This window comes from Trichomycterus rosablanca, chromosome 1 (genome assembly GCF_030014385.1).
Source record: "Trichomycterus rosablanca isolate fTriRos1 chromosome 1, fTriRos1.hap1, whole genome shotgun sequence".
Taxonomy (NCBI): Eukaryota; Metazoa; Chordata; class Actinopteri; order Siluriformes; family Trichomycteridae; genus Trichomycterus; species Trichomycterus rosablanca.
The window spans coordinates 51,279,013-51,301,298 of NC_085988.1; the positions used below are offsets into that span (position 1 = coordinate 51,279,013).

At 40.1% G+C, this 22,286-nt stretch overlaps 1 protein-coding gene across 2 annotated transcripts in view; it reads right to left on the reverse strand.

Annotated features, from left to right (window-relative positions):
• anks1b (ankyrin repeat and sterile alpha motif domain containing 1B) overlaps nucleotides 1–22,286 on the reverse strand; it is a 215,732-nt gene that overhangs the window by 110,036 nt on the left and 83,410 nt on the right. For both annotated transcript variants that reach the window (XM_062994177.1, XM_062994186.1), the window contains exon 7: nucleotides 17,657–17,843. In XM_062994177.1, coding sequence (XP_062850247.1) covers nucleotides 17,657–17,843 — 187 coding nt within the window. The remainder of the gene's footprint in view (nucleotides 1–17,656; nucleotides 17,844–22,286) is intronic.

Here is a 22,286-nt window from a genome sequence, read left to right on the forward strand (position 1 = left end):
GGTGCAATGTGCAATTAATGAAGATTGGCCACCAGACTGGTCCAATTTAGCCATGAAACCTCCCACACTAAAATGACAGGTGTTTCAGTTATTTTGTCCAACCCCTGTATGTTCAGGCAACATAGGCGCTACCACTAAGCTAAAGTGCAAATCCTTATAGGATCATATTTTTAAGAAACTAGGGCCAGAACAGCAAATTAAATTTCTGACTTTGGTGGGATCCAGTGCATACAATGCAGCAAATGCAATTTAGAGGCATTTAAGAGGCTATAGTACAGGCTGTACCAGTACTCAGCAGTACTGATCTGTGAACTTATATGTGGCCTACTGCTTCACGGCTAAGCTGTTGTTGGATTTAGTCTGTTACACTTTACCTTAACCGCATTAACAGTGTACATGGTGAGCTCTAGCAGGTCAGAAACTGGATTTATTAACTTGTAGGGAAAGTGGCATTCTAACACCACTGAGCTTTACAGTATGACCAATTCATCTGCCAGTTGTTTTGTTTATGAAGATTACTTAGCTTAATTAAAACAATCATCACTGTATTTGATAGGGCTCACAATTTTGTCCAAATACTGTTGTCCAAAAACTATTATGCAAAGCCAGAGGTTTACATACAGTATATTTTAGCTGAATGGTATGATGGCTGTGTGGTTCCATGGTGTTTAAACATTTGAAAGGTACTGGGTGTTTGAAAATTGTTTCCAAGAATGTACCACACTTGTAGCGATCCACAGTTTGTCTCTGATGTTTGGCTAATTTCTTTAGATTTTTCCCATGATGTCAAGCAAAGAAGCAAGAAGGCCTTGAATGTATGCTTTAGAAACTACCACTGGCACACCTTCATTTAACTCAAATAATGTCAGTTAGCCTATAATGTGAGCTTCTAAGGCAATAATATCGTTTTGTAGAGTTTTCCAAACTATATAAAGACACAGACAACTTAGTGTATGTAAACTTTTGACCCACTGGAATTTTGATATACAGTCGAATCAGGTTAATCGGACCACATCGGGACGCAATCGTTTTGGTCCTAATAACCGGCTGTTCCGATTACACGAACATGCCCTATGTTACAAGGAATGATAGTGGAATGATAGCTTTCTCGTGTAGACTTTAATCGTGATTGACAGGAGGGAATTCCTTGCACGTGTTGCCGGACACTCTTGTTTATGCTTGACTTCATTTCGCCGAAAAGCGGAGATGCAGATGGATCCAATAACCACGCTGCTGGCTACTGGGTGCTTCGTTGTGGGAAAGAAAGTGGTGGGCGTGTTCACCTCCCGCTGGTTTTGCTCTTGTCAACACAACTTTTCGGATTTCCTGACCTTTGATAAAAGCATAAATTCTGCCAGGGAGCCCAGGAATCCTCCCATATCTCGCTGACCCGCTTTGCATCCGCTCTAAGTGGCGACTTGTGGCTTCTTTTTCTTATTCGCTCTCACGTTCTTTGGTCCGATTAAACGGAATTTTGGTCCAAATAAGCGAATAACATTACACGTACATAATAGGATTTGTTTCGGTACTTTAGGATTCGGTCCGAATAAGCGGCTGGTCCGATTAACCGGTGGTCCAATTAACCGGATTCGACTGTAGTAAAGTATAGGTTAAATGATCTATTTTTAATCATTTGTTAAAGATATTGCTTGCTAAAACTACAGTCTGTTGACCTGGAATGAGTGAAGGTGATAAGTGGATGTAAACTTAAACTGTAAACAAGCTATTCCTGAACATTTTACATAAAAGTTGTGGAAAACATTTAGTGAGCTATGAAATATTGTTGACCCCAAAAAGCCAACCACTGACTATTTTATTTTAGCCCAGATTATAAACAAATGTGTATTTTATTATTAGAATAAGTATTTAGTAGTGTCTTTAGCTTTCCTGTTTATTGTGTATATCAGTAGGCTTAAAGGAGAACACTTACTGCACTTGCCCATAAACATGAACTTACAGTTGCCCAAGGTAAACTCACCATCAAGTCACATGATCGCAAGATGCCATCCTGATACAGCTTTTACTTCATTGGACTCAAACATGTAAAGCAAATCACCAGTCAGGAGCAACCATGTTAAATTTCTACGGATTTACTGCATTGCTTTACCCCAAAAGGAAAACAAGAATTGCTGCAAATTTAAGCATTTTATGTCAGTCTTTTAACACAGTGTTCAAAAAGTGTAGAAAACTGTAGGATTAGCCATGATGCTTAATCTCTTTTCTTCAAACGACTAAAGAATATGGGAAACAAAAACAGCCCGTGGTTATGTGCACGTGCTGTTATAGCAAAATAAAGCACATGGTAAACATTCCACAGTTCTTAAAATGGCAGTAAACAGTGGGGGGCATCAGAGAAACAAGATAAAAGCACAAAGCGATTAGATGGAAAGAGCACACACAGGACCCCTGGAGGAGGTGATGACTCAAATTGGGTCATTGATCGCAAGCTCAGCATGGCTCACTCACTAAAGCAACAGTATTCAGCATTGATTCCTTAATTAAATCTTTCTCCCCCAAAATTAAACAATCTTCATAGAGAACATCAAAAATCACCACTCTATCCCTCATCACACCTGGATTTCTATTGTACTATCCTAACTCTTAGGTAAACAGGTATCCATATGTCTGGAAAGATGAACTCAAAAGTCTCAACAAACCCATACATACTTGTCATGCAGACAACACTTCCAGAGATGGAGTGATGATCACATAAACTATGTTTATAAGTGCCCATTTTTAACTGGAGCTGACAATGAGAGTTAGGTTGATATACTGATATTAAATAAAAGCAATTCCTCAGGGGACCCAGTTACCATTGAATTACATGGTTATTATTCGATTAGCTCACAAGCCAATCACCGACAGGTTGATAGATAGTGGGGTGAATGCCAAAAATATAGTACAATAGTCACTGTTCTTTATACTTAAGCTTGTCACTTTGTACCACCTGTAGAAAAAAGCTGCTGGAAAATGTAAAGTCCAGTAAAGCTGGAAAAAAAAAAATTTAGACTCAGAAAAAGAACGGTCACATATGACAAAATGAGTAATGAGTCAGCAAGATGGTGGGACTCAGCAAGGCGCCTGGACAAGGTGGGAAAATATAGTGCAGCGGAAGATCACCTGGACAGATTTCTAGAGGTCAGATTTCAGTCGTATCGTGTCGCATCTCTGGTCCAAGCTGTTTTTTACACCTTACCAAGCCCGGAAAACCTTTATACCTGGAGTAAGACGGAGACTCCTTCCTGTTCCTTTGTGTTCTGGGAGAGGAACTCTTCAACACCTCCTCAGCAGCTGCCCCAAAGCCCTGGCCGAAGGGTGATACCGCTGGCGCCACGACCAGGTGCTCAAGGCAATTGCGGAAACAGTCAGCTCAGCCATTCAGGCCAGTAAATACCACCCGAGAAAAAAAACCATCTCTTTCATCAAGGCTGGAGAGAATCCCCCATCCCAACCTTAGTCAAGAGCCAGCCGACTGTCCACAGCTCCTGACTGGATACTGAGAGTAGACCTCGGGAAACAGCTCAAATTCCCTGCTAACATTGTGCACACCAGTCTCCAGTCTCTGCCAGACCTGATAATTTTTTCAGATACCACAAAACAAGTGATCATGTGGGAGCGGTGCCATGGGAAGAGAATATGGAGGAAGCTCATGAGAGAAAGCTGGCCAAATATCAGGAGCTAGTAGAGCAGTGCAGGAGCCAATGCTGGCGGGCTCTTTGCGAGCCAATTGAAGTGGGCTGTCGTGGGTTTGCTGGGTGCTCACTCTTTAAAGCACTGTCAGGCCTAGGACTAACTGGAGCGGCGAAGTTAAGGGCCATTCGTTCCACCACAGAAGCCGCAGAGAAAGCCACACGGTGGCTTTGGATTAGTGGTGGGAAGATCGATCCAAATATGGATAGTATCAATACCAGTGTGCAAAAACACTCATAAATCATGACACACTGCTCCTCCCTACATGAAAGTAAATATGCTGCTTTATAAGTAAAAAGTAGTGGATCGATACCAAATTTTGCAGTATCGCAAACCACTGCTTTGGAGAAAGAGGGTGAGCTCGTGGACCGCTGCTGCTGGGGTGCACTCTGATGTTGAAAGACCCGAAACCCCCTGTGACCCCAGGAACATCACTGATGATGCATCTCAGCGCATCCAAGAGATGCATCTTGCAACCAGTAAGGTAAAAAAATTTATATGGGTTATTCACAATAACTGTTTTTACCTATATGCATAATAAGCTTTGTAGTAACGTAGGTGTTAAAAAAGTTGTAAAAGTACTTTTATATCCGCCTGTTGCTACTGTAGTTCTTAAAACTGGCCAAAAAACCTCCACAAAGGTAAATAAATAAACAGAAAAGCAGGGACAGGGACAGAAAAACAGGGCAAACCCCTTTCAGCAACACAGTTGTTTGGAGAGACCTTAGTTAATAATTTTTTTCATAATCTGAATTTATTAGAATACACAGAGAAATAATATGTATGCACATTTTATTATTTAATATTATTTTATTTATTATTATTTAATATTTTAATGTAAGCAATAACACTGTAACCTATATAAGTACTTGATTATGCAAGTTATTGATTCACTTAATATTAAAAATCGGCAGGACAAAAACTGGCCTAAAATGTTGATTAACATGGCATACATCATACCAGTGATAATAGGACAAAAACCTTGCCTACACAGACTGGTTACCGTAAGGATGTTAATTTTGAATCTACCATTAGTTTAACATAATACAAGATACGAAAAGTGGTGTATCAATTAAATAATGAAAGAGAAAGAGAAAAAAGGACACAAAAGAGACTAATTCCTCCTATTTATCCAAATGCACACAGCCAGACTGATGGCTTTGGATTACAGGCCTGATGTTAAATTGCTTGTAAACAATGTTTGCTGTACCGTACCAAACCTCAACCAGTCCTGCCAATAGGGCCAGTGACTCTGTTAATGTTAAAAGCTGAGAGACTGTAACATTGCTGATTGAGGCATATTAGAGATACAAAGCCTAAGCCACATACAATGACATGTATAGAAGGTTGACTTGGGGGTTGTGTAAGGCAAGCGGACCACCACAGCAATCAAAACCATTTGGTACTTTTAGTCTCCGATGCCTCTGCCAGTTATTAAAAAGTAGACCAATATAAGACCTGTCAATCCAAGCCAGCTTAAATTTAATATAGTGCTCCATGTGCAAGGATAGGATCAATGTTATGTTTTCACTAGTCAAATACAAAATCCCTTTGGTAGCAATAGACAGATCAAAATCTCTACATATTAAAATCCTGGATTAAATGAAATCACATGTTCCCTTTTCTGCTTTCAAAAATATATAAAAATTACCACGGGAACCAGCACAGAAACTTGCTACTCGCTACATGACCACCGGTACAGTGGCGGCAAAATTCTGTCACATTAGATTCCCACTGCGCTAAAATAACACTCTAAAGAAAGCGTGGAGAAATGTGCCCTAAGCCTCTTTACCATACTGTGAATCAAGGTAAAAGATTAAGAAGAAGAAGATTTACTTTATTTGTCATTTTTACATATACAGATGTACAGTACAATGAAATTTTTTCAAATGTTTGGAAGCTGGGGTCAGAGCACAGGGTCAGCCAACATACAGCGCCCCTGGAGCAGACAGGGTTAAGGGCCTTGCTCAAGGACCCAACAGTGGCTGCATAGCAGAGCCTGGATTTGAACCGGCAATCTTCCGGTTGATAGCCCAAAGCTCTACCCACTAGGCTACCACTGTCCCAACCACTAGGCTACCACTGTCCCAAAAAAAGCACTTCATGTCAAAAAGGATTTAAATGTGTGAGGACCTTAGGTCAGCTTTCAGCCTTGCATGCAAAAAAATATCCACAGTGCATTTAAACTCAGGTCATAGCAATTCTTTTTTAAACAATACTTGAAAATGAACTCTAAAACCTCTAACCCTAACCTCACAAATGTACTCTAAATTGTACTCTGAACCTTTAAACCTAGCCTCACAGCTGTATTCTACATCTAACCTAAACTATTAAACAAAACCTCATAAATGTACTCTAGATCTTACCCTAAATCATTAAACTAAACCTCACAAATGTACTCTAATTCTTACTGTAAACAGTCAGCCACAACACGGCAAATGTACTCTAAATCTTACCCTAAACCATTACCTGTAACCTCAAAAAGGTACTCTAAATCTTATTGTAAACCTTTAACCCTAACCTGGCAACTGTACTACTACAAATCTTGGCCTAAACTATAAAAATGTACTCCAAATCTTAGCCTAAACATCCAACCCTAACCTTGCAAATTTATTCTAAATCTTATCCTAAACCATTAACTGTAACCTCAAAAAGGTACTCTAAATCTTATTGTAAACATTTAACCCTAACCTTGCAAATCTATTCTAAATCCTATCCTAAACCATTGACTTCAACCCCAAAATGTACTTTAAATCTTATTGTAAACATTTAACCCTAACCTGGCAACTGTACTACTACAAATCTTGGCCTAAACTATAAAATGTACTTCAAATCTTAGCCTAAGCATTTAACCCTAACCTTGCAAATCTATTCTAAATCTTATCCTAAACCATTAACTGTAACCTCAAAAAGGTACTCTAAATCTTATTGTAAACCTTTAACCCTAACCTGGCAACTGTACTATAAATCTTAGCCTAAACTATAAAAATGTACTCCAGATCTTAGCCTAAACATCCAACCCTAACCTTGCAAATCTATTCTAAATCTTATCCTTAACCATTAACTTTAACCTTGACAATGTACTTGTAATCTTACTCTAACTACACTCCAAATCTTGAATATGACTAATTAAATTAATTTGACCCTAAACTTATCCATTAAAACTGGCAAATTCCCCTATAGCTCTACATTCATCTTACCAATACATCTAGAAAATTAATCCTTCGTATTAACCCTTAATTTACAAAGCTTAATCTTTTCTTCAACATAAAAGCCTAACCATGCACATTCATTCATAATCTAATTTTCCAGACTGAACTGGTCAGATTTATCCACAAGCCTTAACTCTTATAACCTTACCTTGCAAATGTACCTTTCATTATATCTTCAACCTCCAAACGGAACCTGGCAAAATCACCAGTAATCTGTTTACATAACATACACCTGACAAGATTAAGTAATCCTGTAAGTCTGAACCTTCAACGTCTAATCCTCACTCTTACTCTACTTTTAGTAGAGCCCCAAGCATTTCCCCCAACAGTTTAGTACCAACAGTTAATAATTCAACACCAAACTTCTCCAAAGTGTTTGCGTTGACACAAGCAGTCGATCCTCATTATGGGACCACTTTATTACATAGTACACAACTACTGCAATTTCACTAATTAATTTTCTTTAACCATGACTAAACCTTATTATAATATAATATAAATCCTTATTAACCTGATTTTGGCTCCTGCAAAGTGTGGTAATACTTCAAGCTTAGTGAAAATAAGTAGAATAAAGCATCCTTTTTCATGTGGTTGCATATGCATATTATATAGTGCCCCATAAAGCATATAGTGTACAATAAGGGCTATTTTCAATGACAATATACAGTGAACAAAAGAGCTTTTGGGATTCTTTACAACTTTGTAGAGGATTTTCTCTGATTTTGAAAAATCTAACTAAATACTATCAATAAATAAACTTTAAATCTGGTAACACATTTGTGAAATTACAACCCTAAATCAGAAAAAGTTAGGACAGTATGGAAAATAAATAAAATAATAATAATAATAATAATAACAATAGAAATCATATACCGATGAGGCATATTATTATGACCACCTCCTTGTTTCTACACTCACTGTCCATTTTATCAGCTCCACTTACAATATAGAAGCACTTTGTAGTTCTACAATTACTAACTGTAGTCCATCTGTTTCTCTACATACCTTTTTTAGCCTGCTTTCACCCTGTTCTTCAATGGTCAGGACCCCCACAGGACCACAACAGAGTAGGTATTATTTGGGTGGTGGGTCATTCTTAGCACTGCAGTGACAATGACATGGTGGTGGTGTGTTAGTATGTGTTGTGCTGGTATAAGTGGATAAGACACAGCAGCGCTGCTGGAGTTGGACTGACTCACTGTCACTGCTGGACTGAGAATAGTCCACCAACCAAAAATATATCCAGCCAACAGGGTCCCATGGGCAGCGTCCTGTGACCACTGATGAAGGTCTAGAAGATGACCAACTGAAACAGCAGCAATAGATGAGCGATCATCTCTGACTTTACATCTACAAGGTGGACCAACTAGGTAGGATAGTGGACAGTGAGTGGACACAGTGAGTGGGTATTTAAAAACTCCAGCAGTGCTGCTGTGTCTGATCCACTCATACCAGCACAACACACACTAACACACCACCCCATGTCAGTGTCACTTCAGTGCTGAGAATCATCCACCACCTAAATAATACCTGCTCTGTGGTGGTCCTGTAGGGGTCCTGACCATTGAAGAACAGGGTGAAAGCAGGCTAAAAAGGTATGTAGAGAAATAGATGGACTACTGTCAGTAATTGTAGAACTACAAAGTGCTTCTATATGGTAAGTGGAGCTGATAAAATGGACAGTGTGTGTAGAAACCAGGAGGTGGTTATAATGTTATGGCTGATCGATGTAATAACACAAGATATTTCGTGTTTTGTCTGGTCAGCTTCATTTCATTGGTTAATGTACAACCATTCTTGCATTTCAGGCCTGCAACACATTTTATTTTAAAAAAGTTGATACGGGGCAATTTAGGGGTCAGTGTCTAACATAACGATTTTTGTCTATCCTTATTCCTACATATGTTTGTAAGACGATATGATTGTTTCCTTTTACTAACTTCATAAAATATGAAGAAATTGACTATGCAGTATGAGATCCATGATGTGACAGAGCTGTGACTGCAGTAGTACTGACGTGACAGTAAGGCACACCAACAAGTCTGTGTTGCAGTTTGTTTTCACACAGCTGCCACCTATATGCACACGGGGCTGCTGGCATACGTCCGGTAAAATCTCAGCTAGTTCTTATTAGACTTACATGCTGTGAACAAATACTTGTAATGTACTAATAATGATTGATTTTAAAGCCTTCCCTAAACCTGGTTATGATAAACCAATACCATGAACTTGTATTCTTACCCTCAACTCCTAAATCATCTGCTGCAAATTAAGCACAGCAATTGTTGTAACCTTTACAAACCAAACTTATCCCTATTATTAAGCTAAAAAAAAAGCTGTGTTTTAGCTTTCACCTTGAGTAAGCACAAGACGGGTCTTCCAGCTATCTCCACACTGCAGGAGCTTAGCTGCATGTTTCTATATGCAACACTGACGTAGCTGTCCTCTCACTTAGGTGTTACATAATCCTATGGCAATTTTGTTTACACCAACTCATTTTTACTGTTGTTTATAAACAGACCACAAGAACAAGATGTCTTTACAGACAACATAAATAGGGACAGAATTAGGAGGAACTGGGTAAATGTGTGTCGTTATATGGTGGAATTACTTATAGAGGTGATTTAGGAGTGTGGGCTCAGCCAGAGCAGGCTGATTTAATATAACGTCCTCTGCTCAAACGCTGTCTCAGTCTTAATTATCTGCAATTTACTGGCAAATTCCTGCATCTATAAAAACAAGCCGTCAAAAAATTAAATAGAATGCGCTTTTCATTTGATGGCAGTTGCCACAGCAACAACACATTGAACCTTTTAAAAGGGAGGGAATGAGTTATAAGAGAGAGAATATAAAATGTGAAATCTATTCTTGGAGTTGAAGCTGTTTCAAAGTGGTGCCTGACAGCTTTAACATGAGCTCCCTAGTTGATTTACCACCTATGCTGTCATAAGGCATGGAAGTCACATTTCTGCCTCATTAGTCTCAACTCAGAGCAACACAAGTACAAGTGACCGCACTGCTCAGTTTACAATTTAGATTATATTTGCTCTTGTAAACATGCTGGATGACTGTGTGTTGTGTTGTGTTGTACATGAGCAAACACAAGTAAATTCAACAAGTGGACCAAACTGTTAAAATTCTTTATTATATGCGTTAATGTAGGGCTGTATTATAATAGCTAAAATAATAATCATGATTACTTAATATCATACTTCTGAATATTAATCAAAACTATTCAGCCTATTAATATGCAATTTTTCATCTTTCTTTCACACTTTCTTATCCACTCATACCAGCACAATACACACTAACACACCACCACCATGTCAGTGTCACTGCAGTGCTGAGAATGATCCACCACCCAAATAATACCTACTCTATAGTGGTAGTGTGGGGGTCCTGACCATTGAAGAACAGCATGAAAGGGCAAAGCATGCAAAGAAGCAGATGGACTACAGTCAGTAATTGTAGAACTACAAGTGATTCTATATGGTAAGTGGAGCTGATAAAATGGACAGTGAGTGTAGAAACAAGAAGGTGGTTTTAATGTTATGGCTGATCGGTGTATTTAGCTGTAGAAGTTTGATTGCCATGCGTGCTAAGCAGCTTATTACAGAGTCCGGCACCTGAGATATTAGATGGTGAACCAGGAGAACGAAGTATGGGAAACTGAACTAGAAAAAAACTAAAAACAGAGAATAATAAAGGAATTACTTACTAAAGGAAAACCACAAACAGAAACTGGGTAAATAACCACAAACATCAAAAAGGAAGTGAGATTCAAGAACAAGAGCTCTAAGACATGAGTGCTCTATCAACCGAGCATGCTGTTTGGCTTTAGGCATGGGAAACACACCAAAGCCAGATAAAGGAAAACTTTCAAAGCAGCTGACAAAAACAGTTTCAAGTTTCAACTCTGAACTTACATCTTAGGTTCTCTACTGATAATTAACTTCACATTCTGTCTGCAGCTGTCATTCTTTTAAATTAATTAAGGATCCCAAAATATGTAACCAACCATGCTGTAACAGAACTAGTCCCACTAAATTCCTGTTAATTAGAAAGCATTCGGTTGAATGTAATGGCCTGACAAAAGCTGAAGAAATGTGTTTAAAAGGTCCTTTATATATATATGCATTTTCTCCCCATTTTCCTCCTGATTTAGCGCACTCAATTTGTCTTCCGCTGCTGAGGGATACCCGATTGCATCCGAGGAAAGCACGTCGCTGTACACGCATGAAGATAAACCCGCCCACACATAGTCCGGCACCCACCCTGCAGATACGGTGGCCAATTCGTATCTGCTGCAGACACTGCCAATTATGCCCGCCAGATGGCGGCCAGCCGACCGGTGGCAACACCGAGTTTTGAACCGATGAGTTTAGAATCTCGGTGCTGGTGTGCTAGCGGAATATCCCGCTGTGCCACCTGGGCACCAAAAAGGTCCTTTGAAATTCAGATATGGCTGCATTATATGATTTAATTACTTACTGCCATAGCTTGAACGTCTTTATGCAACTTGTACATACATCGCAACAGGCCTTATTAATGTTTATCACTGGTATTATTTTAGAGCTAACAAATCTTAAAAGCTTTAGCAAATCATTTGATACCATACGTAAAAATAAAAGTAATTCAGTGGTCACTTTAAGGTTAAGTTACGGGACTAGTAATCAGAGGGTTGCCAGTTCAAGCCCAAACACTGCCAGGTTGTCATTGTTGGGACCTTGAGCAAGGCCTTTAACCCCCAATTGCTCATAATTGTTAGCTGCTTTGGATAAAGGTGTATGCTAAATGCCACAAATGTAAACGTAAAACCAGTATGCTTTCAGTTACCAGCTTACAATTGTTAACCAGAGGTTTATTAATAATTAAATAGCCTCTAAAAATATTTTAATGTAAATTCACAAACATTAAGAGGCAGGCAACATTAAGTCAGATCATACAAAAATTGCCCTTGGGTAAAGCATGTTTTAGAAGCGAGTTTTTATGACTTATTACAATAATTAACAACCTCCTAGAGCAACTGGATTTTAATTTAATGCAACTTGAGTATATTTGTCAATGGCTAAATATTTTTGCAAATTAAAAGTACCGTGTCATTAGCAATCTTAAGTCAAACCCTCTAATGCTTAGAATTTAAACCAATAAGCTTCCCATAATTACTTCCTTTAATGACTTTTTTCTAACCCCCAGTGATAATATAAAAGCAACTTCCTGGGCCAGTGTGAATAGCCAGAAGGTAAAGACATAGTACAAGACTACCTGCTCAATAGAAATCTGCTTCATTATGGCACCTGAAATGATCATGTCAATATAGTCCATGGTGCCATATGCAGCACATGCTTTGAAATGATGGAATACACCACACATCAGAAGCTTGGAGCATTCAAGTGAAAGTGATATCAAAGGAAGAAAAATGACATTTCTATTTAATCATTGTACAGTTTGGAAAAGACGAAAGACTACCATATGGGTGCTATGGATGCTTAATCTAGCCATCCAGCTACTATTAAATACAGTCAGGTAAAAATTTATTTTAGTTTATGACTGCAGTGTTTGCACAGCCCTTTCTATGTTTCAGGTATCAGAATAATGTTGGAACAGTGACTGTGAATAGTTCAGATAATTCCAAAAAAGGTAACATTTATCTCTCTCTACATTTTACTCTGTTGCATAATTTAGAAAAACCCACCCTTCTTCATGCAGGTATGGTAAATTATTAAAACCACCAGAGATTAAAGCAAGAAAAGAAAGAAATTAGTAAAATTCAAGAAAAAAAATTGGCACGGTAGAACTTTAAAGTTTAAAGATGAAAAAGTCACACGAACAAAAGACACACTGAAGGATTGTGGTTTGCAGCGGTATATACAAATTTAAATACACTCATCAAGCACTTTATTAGGTTAATCTATAGGTACATCTATTAGGTACAGAGAGCTTTTCTGGGTAAGTTGAGCCGTTTTGGAATTTGAATATACAACCTCAAATCCCCCCAAAAAAGTTAGGACATTATGGAAAATGCAAATAAATAAAAACACAGTGCTTCTGACATTTACTTTAACTTTTATTTCATTACAGACAGGATGTGAGATATTTCATGTTTTGTCTGGTCATTTCATTGGTTAATATGCATCCATTCCGGCATTCCAGTTCTTCAACACTTTCCAAAAAAGATGGGATAGAGGCAATTTAAGGTTAGTAATGAGGATGAAAAACAATATGATTTGGTACAAAAGCAGTATCCATGAGAGGCTGAGTTTTTGAGTAGCAAAGATCTGCATAGAATCTGCAGTTCTAATGTGCATCTAATGTGTGAATGTTAAGGAACATGTTGAGGTACAATGTTCCTCAAGGATAAATTGGAAAAGATTTGCATATACAGTGTATCACAAAAGTGAGTACACCCCTCACATTTCTGCAGATATTTAAGTATATCTTTTCATGGGACAACACTGACAAAATGACACTTTGACACAATGAAAAGAAGTCTGTGTGCAGCTTATATAACAGTGTAAATTTATTCTTCCCTCAAAATAACTCAATATACAGCCATTAATGTCTAAACCACCAGCAACAAAAGTGAGTACACCCCTTAGTGAAAGTTCCTGAAGTGTCAATATTTTGTGTGGCCACCATTATTTCCCAGAACTGCCTTAACTCTCCTGGGCATGGAGTTTACCAGAGCTTCACAGGTTGCCACTGGAATGCTTTTCCACTCCTCCATGACGACATCACGGAGCTGGCGGATATTCGAGACTTTGCGCTCCTCCACCTTCCGCTTGAGGATGCCCCAAAGATGTTCTATTGGGTTTAGGTCTGGAGACATGCTTGGCCAGTCCATCACCTTTACCCTCAGCCTCTTCAATAAAGCAGTGGTCGTCTTAGAGGTGTGTTTGGGGTCATTATCATGCTGGAACACTGCCCTGCGACCCAGTTTCCGGAGGGAGGGGATCATGCTCTGCTTCAGTATTTCACCGTACATATTGGAGTTCATGTGTCCCTCAATGAAATGTAACTCCCCAACACCTGCTGCACTCATGCAGCCCCAGACCATGGCATTCCCACCACCATGCTTGACTGTAGGCATGACACACTTATCTTTGTACTCCTCACCTGATTGCCGCCACAAATGCTTGAGACCATCTGAACCAAACAAATTAATCTTGGTCTCATCAGACCATAGGACATGGTTCCAGTAATCCATGTCCTTTGTTGACATGTCTTCAGCAAACTGTTTGCGGGCTTTCTTGTGTAGAGACTTCAGAAGAGACTTCCTTCTGGGGTGACAGCCATGCAGACCAATTTGATGTAGTGTGCGGCGTATGGTCTGAGCACTGACAGGCTGACCCCCCACCTTTTCAATCTCTGCAGCAAAGCTGACAGCACTCCTGCGCCTATCTTTCAAAGACAGCAGTTGGATGTGACGCTGAGCACGTGCACTCAGCTTCTTTGGACGACCAACGCGAGGTCTGTTCTGAGTGGACACTGCTCTTTTAAAACGCTGGATGATCTTGGCCACTGTGCTGCAGCTCAGTTTCAGGGTGTTGGCAATCTTCTTGTAGCCTTGGCCATCTTCATGTAGTGCAACAATTCGTCTTTTAAGATCCTCAGAGAGTTCTTTGCCATGAAGTGCCATGTTGGAACTTTCAGTGACCAGTATGAGAGAGTGTGAGAGCTGTACTACTAAATTGAACACACCTGCTCCCTATGCACACCTGAGACCTAGTAACACTAACAAATCACATGACATTTTGGAGGGAAAATGACAAGCAGTGCTCAATTTGGACATTTAGGGGTGTAGTCTCTTAGGGGTGTACTCACTTTTGTTGCCAGTGGTTTAGACATTAATGGCTGTATATTGAGTTATTTTGAGGGAAGAATAAATTTACACTGTTATTTAAGCTGCACACAGACTACTTTTCATTGTGTCAAAGTGTCATTTTGTCAGTGTTGTCCCATGAAAAGATATACTTAAATAGCTGCAGAAATGTGAGGGGTGTACTCACTTTTGTGATACACTGTATATCCCTCTACAGTTAAATGCATTAAGGGCAAGAGCACAACCCTAAGCTGAAACCTGTGATTTCTGATACATTAGACAGCACTGCAAATACATTAAGATTTTAGAGCAACATACTGTATGCTGACATCTTTTTCCAGGAACGTTTATGCATTTTTCAGCAAGACAATGCAAAACCACATGATGTACACATTACAAATGCATGGCTGCAGAACAAGAAAGTACAAGTACTAATCTGGCCTGCCAACTTTTTTGGAATGTGTTGCAGGTCTGAAATGCAGGAATGGAGGTATATTAACACATTAAATAAAGTTGACTAGACAAAACATGAAATATCTTGGATTCAAACTGTTTGCAATAAAAAAGTCAAAATAAATGTAAGACTAAATGCAAAGACAGTGACAAAAGTCTTTTTTTTTTTTCAAATGACTCCATTAGAATATATTTACCACAGAAGTTGAGGATTTCTAATGCAATACCAAGAACTTGAAGGTCATGCACACTCACCAGTGGTTTCCAGCCTTGCCCTACACAGACACAGATCTTTCCAGATTCTCTGATTCTTTTTTATTATATTATGTACAGTAGATGATAAAAACCTAATTTTTTTTTAACTTATTGCAATTTAGTTAAGAGGTAAGTCATGACCCACCTTTGCTTACAAAGACTGAGCCTTGGGTGGTTCCTTCTTTTACTCCCATCTAAAGATCAGATCACATGTGATGAAAAAAGAAAGGTGCATTGTCTTTAATAGTCCTTATAAGGTGTACTGTCAATACCACAATAACAGTAATATTAAATATAATTTAGCGCTAATATATTGCAAGTGTGGTAAGCTAATGCTCACTAAAGTGAGACTTTGCATCTTTTCACCCAGTGAAAAAATATGTAAAAGGTCGTTGAAAGCTCTCTAAATGTTTCTTACTTTTATCGTCATGACAGCTGAGGACGGCGCCAGACAGCAAAATGGTAGCATTAGTGGCTGCAAGAAGCCCATCACTGCAGACACCACCATTACCATGGCACAATCTTTGACTGCACTGACCTGACTTTCTATGTAACAAAAACACAATAATCTCCCTACCTACTGTCACAATGACTATGCTCAATCAGGAACTAAAATAAATGACTGGGTAGCTGAATTCTCATTCTGTTTCACTGAATGTCCTCATGTGATTAAAGTGGCAATTCAATGTTTTAATATGCTATTCTGCTCTTGTAAGCATTATGATATCCAAATTATGTACACAGCAGCAGAATAATCATTGGAAACAGCAGGAGTCCCTCAGTGAGAGACAAAGCATTAGTGCTAGATATGAAAGTCTTACAAGCCCTTAATCCAGCCACTTACAAGAAACGAGATTCGGCTCAAAACAAATAACCCTTAGCTTTTTTTAGTCATTTTTTGAGTCATTTTTTGAAACCATTTATTCAAGTTAGGGTAACTGTTGGTCTGACGCTCTCCCATCCTTAAAACACTGAGCATAAAGGCAGGGACACATGCTACATAAGGCACAGATTAACCGCAGAGCATCACACTGACACATTCATGCACTCCTTCACCTCAGGGGCAATTTGGATAGCGTTCCACCTGCATGTTTTGGGAAAGTGAAAGAAAAAGGATCTGAGTACCAGAGAAAACTCATGAAGACAAGTGAACATGCAAAACCCATCACAGAAAGTAACTGAAAAACAAGATTAAAATTGTGGTACACAGACTGTTGTTCATTTAGGGTCACACTGGGTCTGATTCACTAAGCGAAAGGCAGGAAACATTCTGGACAGGACTATCACAGGGCAACACACACACTCATACCTATGGAAACTTTCAGTATCTTCAGTAAACCTGACTGCATGTCTTTGGACTGTGGGAGGAAACTAGAGCACTCAGAGGAAACCCACACAGACACAGGGAGAACATGCAATCTCCACACAGAAAGGACACAGACAACGCGACCTGGGAATCAAACCCAGGACCTTTTTGCTTTGGGACAACAGTGCTACACTCTGAGCCACCGTGCCACCCCGTATAGCAATATGTGTGGCTAAAACACCTTAAATTAATTTTAAGTGTTTACATACTTAGCAAGAAAGTGTATTCATATTGGGCGGCACGGTGGTTCGGTGGGTAGCACTGTCGCCTCACAGCAAGAAGGTCCTAGGTTCGATCCCCAGCCGGGGTAGTCCGGGTCCTTTCTGTGCAGAGTTTGCATGTTCTCCCCGTGTCTGCGTGTGTTTCCTCCGGGAGCTCCGGTTTCCTCCCACAGTCCAAAACATGCAGTCAGGTTAATTGGAGACACTGAATTGCCCTATAGGTGACAGGGTGTTACTGTGTGCCTTGTGCCCATTGAAAAGCTTGGATAGGCTCCAGCACCCCCTCGCGACCCTAATTGGATAAGCGGTGTATTCATATTTACTGTTAGTCTCCAGGAACATTATTGTTACCTAGAATCACTTAATCAGGTTGCACTGTCCAAAATACCTTTGTAGTCAATTAAAAAAAAACTCAAATGCTTTCATAACAGAAGTGAACCATGGCTGCTGGCCTGCATAACACTGGTGGGATGTACAATAGCATAACCAGGACCATTATAGAAATTAAGAACCTGGATAGATACTACTGACCACAAGCACAGTGACATGTGTGGTTAGAAAACTAAGAAATAACCCAAAGATCAATGGAAACAATGTGGATTAAGTGGATTAAGAAGAAAAAGTAGAGTGTTCATACCAGCTAGTGTGCAGTCCTCTACCGAGTCGGTGGAGTTGTTGGCTGGACTGATGGGAGGACTGGCAGGTGGGCTGGTGCTGAAGCTGGCGTAGCCCAGAGATGAGCTTACCTCCGATGGTTCGCCACTGTGGCTCTGCACGGGTCGCTGCACGTCCTGCGATGAAGACAAAGATGTGCGCTGCTTGGGCTGCAAAAGAAGAAAATGAAAATCCAGTTTAATCCAAGATCCTGTCCTTTCAAGAGGGTTTGTGCTACTGAAAACAATATTTCCATGCCTTAAACCTTAAGCAGCGGTTGAATAAACTACACTTTGTGGTTAAAAGTATGTGGACATAGGCCGCTCAGGTGGCGCAGCGGTAAAAACACACGCTGGAACCAGAGCTGGGATCTCAAATACATCGTATCGAATCTCAGCTCTGCCTTGCCGGCTGAGGATGAGTGGCCACATGAACAACAATTGGCCTGTTGTTCATATGGGCGGGACTAAGCCGGATAGGGTCTCTCTCTCATGACTGCTGCAATTACAACCTCTGCTGGCTGATTGATGGCGCCTGCACAGAGATGAGAAAAGAGTGCTCTTAGGGTGTGTCCCTCCGTACACGCAGCTAGGCTGCACTGCACTCGTCAAAGTGTAGATGATAAGATGCATACGGCATGCTGCCCACGTGTCGGAGAGGGCGTGGGTTAGCTTCGTTCTCCTCAATCGGAGCAGAGATCGGCATTGGTGGAGAGGAAGCATGATGCAATGGGGCAATTGGACGCGCTTAAAAAAAACCTGAATGTTGTATGCTGTTATTTTAAGAACGTATTTGCCCTTTTGCCATCTTCATACAAATGTTTTATGAAACAAATACATTATTTAATTATCATTTCATTTATTAAAGAAAAAAAAAACATCCAACCCCAGCTGATTTGTGTGATCTGATCCAATTTCTAATACACATAAATGTACATCTACACCAGTAATACCAATCAGGTTTGTACAGGTTTGTCTCATGTGGACAATAATATTAAGCATAATGCGGTAAGACCTTGTTACTCAGCAGCTCTGAGTCACATTGGATTGCTGTGTATGAAAAACATGATGTGCAGCTGCTGCTCCACACACCGGATCATAGTAAAATGACTGGGAGTGGGAGTTTGTATGGATGTGCTGAGAGAAGAGAAAGCAAGGAGGACCATGTTCCGTTGTATAACAACAGGAAGTCTTACATAAGCATCATCCTTACTTTCTGTTTTTTATAGGTGTACAATTAATTTAGGTGTGCAGGTTGCAACACACATTAGTGTGAAGGTCCAACCTGTCTTAAACACACATTATTTTCTAAGAATATATAAAAAAAAATACATAATATAGTCAAAAGTATGTGGACACTTGAAGATGAAATTGTTGGGCATCTCATTCAAGTTGACCCAACCCCAACAAGTTTTTGAAGTATTTGTTGAAATGTATTCACATTCTTTCTAAACATTTGTGTTGTTAGTACATTTTGACCAGAACATACACCGATCAGCCATAACATTAAAACCACCTCCTTGTTTCTACACTCACTGTTCATTTAATCAGCTCCACTTACCATATAGTTCTACAATTACTAACTGTAGTCCATCTGTTTCTCTGCATGCTTTGTTAGCCCCCTTTCATGCTGTTCTTCAATGGTCAGGACTCTCCCAGGACCAGCAGAGAGCAGGTATTATTTGGGTGGTGGATCATTCTCAGCACTGCAGTGACACTGACATGGTGGTGGTGTGTTAGTTTGTGTTGTGCTGGTATGAGTGGATAAGACGCAGCAGCGCTGATGGAGTTTTTAAACACCTCACTGTCACTGCTGGACTGAGAATAGTCCACCAACCAAAAACATCCATTAAAACAGCACCCTGTGGGAAGCGTCCTGTGACCACTGATAAAGATCTCAAAGATGACCAACTCAAACAGCAGCAATAGATGAGCGATCATCTCTGACTTTACATCTACAAGGTGAACCAACTAGGTAGGAGTGTCTAATAGAGTGGACAGTGAGTGGACACGGTATTTAAAAACTCCAGCAGCGCTGCTGTGTCTGCTCCACTCATACCAGCACAACACACACTGCCACACCACCCCATGTCAGTGTCATTAAAGAACAGGGTGAAAGCAGGCTAAAACAGTATGTAGAGAAACAGATGGACTACAGTCAGTAATTGTAGAACTACAAAGTGCTTCTATATGGTAAGTGGAGCTGATAAAATGGACAGTGAGTGTAGAAACAAGGAGGTGGTTTTAATGTTATGGCTGATCGGTGTATTTGTTAGAAATAAATTCCTACATTTTGACATTGCATGTGGCTAAAATACCTGAACCTAATAATTAAGGAAGGTCTCCACATACCTAATACAGAGACATAATACACCATTTCAATTAAGATTTGCTTTATTCTATTAGACCAAGTGCCACCAAGAGCACTTGATACCTTTATACACCCTGATACCTCAGTTCCAAATGAAGCACTGTGTGCGATCCTACCTGCTGATTCAGCTAGATTTAAAAGTACCTACTACCCACTCATAATGGTGCTCAAGCCTAAAAACCAAAATCTTCAGCAGTTTCAGCACTGACACCCTTATGCAGCAATCTTGCATAATAAAACAGTTACTTTTGGTATAACCCCTAGCACCTGTTCATCCTGTCAGCCATGGCTCTCGGCAAAACTGCAGACAAAGATGAACCTGTCACATCATTTTCAAAATCAAATACCAGGTCAGCAGTTCTTGCATGGAACAAAGTTGGAGATATCCAAATGCCACCACTGCTAGGATGGTGATTCATTAAAATGGTTCTGGTTGACTTTTATGTTCTGCAGCAGACAGCTCATGTTAAATTAACAACCCCTTTCTTTTTTGCATTTTCTCCCCATTTTCCTCCCGATTTAGCGCACTCAATTTTGTGTTCCGATGCAACCAGAGATACCAGATTGCATCCGAGGAGAGCACGGCCCACACATGCACAGCCCTCCTCTTCTTGCCCCTGCATTCTGCACAGGCGTCTTTTCCGTCAATCAGGGTCCTCACACAGCGTATGAAGACCCACCCACCCACATATAGTCTGGTCCCCACCCTGCAGATACGGTGGCCAATTAGTATCTGCAGCAGGCACTGCCAATTATGCCCACCAGATGGCGCCCAGCCGACCGGGGGCAACACCGAGTTTCGAACTGGGGAGTTCAGAAACTCGGTGCTGGTGTGCAAGTGGAGTTTCCCGCTGCGCCATTAACAACCCCTTTCAGGAGGCGTAACTAGTAACTCTGGCTTCTACAAACTGTATGTCCACAATGACTGGACGTCTGTACAAACATTGTTATCAACTTTGGAGCAAACATTCCACTTGTTTGCCTTATAATTATAAAACAAGAATCTGGCCTACATGGATTCAAAGACAACTGGTACACTGACAACACTGCAGTCCTCATCATTAATAAGAGCTCATTATGGACTAAAGAAAACGTAAGGGTTGCAGACACACATCTCATTACATCGACAGACCAAAGGTAGAACAAATCACCACTATCAAGTCATTAGCCAATAATCTTTCTTAGAGCTAAAGGGTATCGGTGTCTCTAATTCCTGAGAGGACACATAAATAGGCATACTTCCCCCTCAGATTTTTGTGATTTAAAATGTTAAGCAACATCATTAAAATGAATGAAGAGAATTTGACAGATAAAGACACTTTCATAATTTGGGTATGTTTGCTCATTTGTTTCACAGTTTCCTCACAGCTGCCTTGGTGAGTAAGCACTTCATATTAAGTTTTCAAACACACCTCTCAGGAACACTAATCACTTACAGTTGTAGCTGCTAATGAACCTGTTACACACTCTCTTACACAGTGTCTCTACATGAAGGCTGTGCTATTCTAATGAGCTTGTCATGCCTGACTGGCAAGGTTAGAAAACACAGCATGCTTGTTCATCTATATTATAAATATACTAATTTTTTTCCAAGCAATATGACTGTGACTGGGGCACTCTGTTGACACAGTGATCTAATGCACCAGTGCATCTCTGAGATTCAAGTTCGAATCTCAGGAGTGAAAGCCACCTGGACGGACGTCCAATAGACAGATTGACCATTTTCTAGGGTGGGTAGATTGAATGGGGTTTCTCCTCACTGCTCTGGGGATCAGAGTGAAGAAGAAGAATGCCTTTATTTGTCATATATACATATACAGACGTACAGTACAGCGAAATTCTTTCTTCACATATTCCAGCTTGTTTGGAAGCTGGTGTCAGAGGACAGGGAGCAGACAGGATTAAGGGCCCAACAGTGGACGCAGGGCAGAGCTGGGATTCAAACTCTCAACTCTTCAGTTGATAGCCCAAAGCTCTACACACTAGGCTACCACTGTCCATGCATAATAAAGCTCTGTGTGAGGCCTCACAACTGGCCTAAGGAGTGACCAGCTACTAGTGTGCACATGTCATCAAGGGCGCATGACAATCTGCATTCTGGTCTGTAATAATTAGCTACAACAACCTTACCTAAATGTATATATTTTACACCGACCAGCCATAACATTAAAACCACCTCCTTCTTTCTACACTCACTGTCCATTTGATCAGCTCCACTTACCATGTAGGAGCATTTTGTAGTT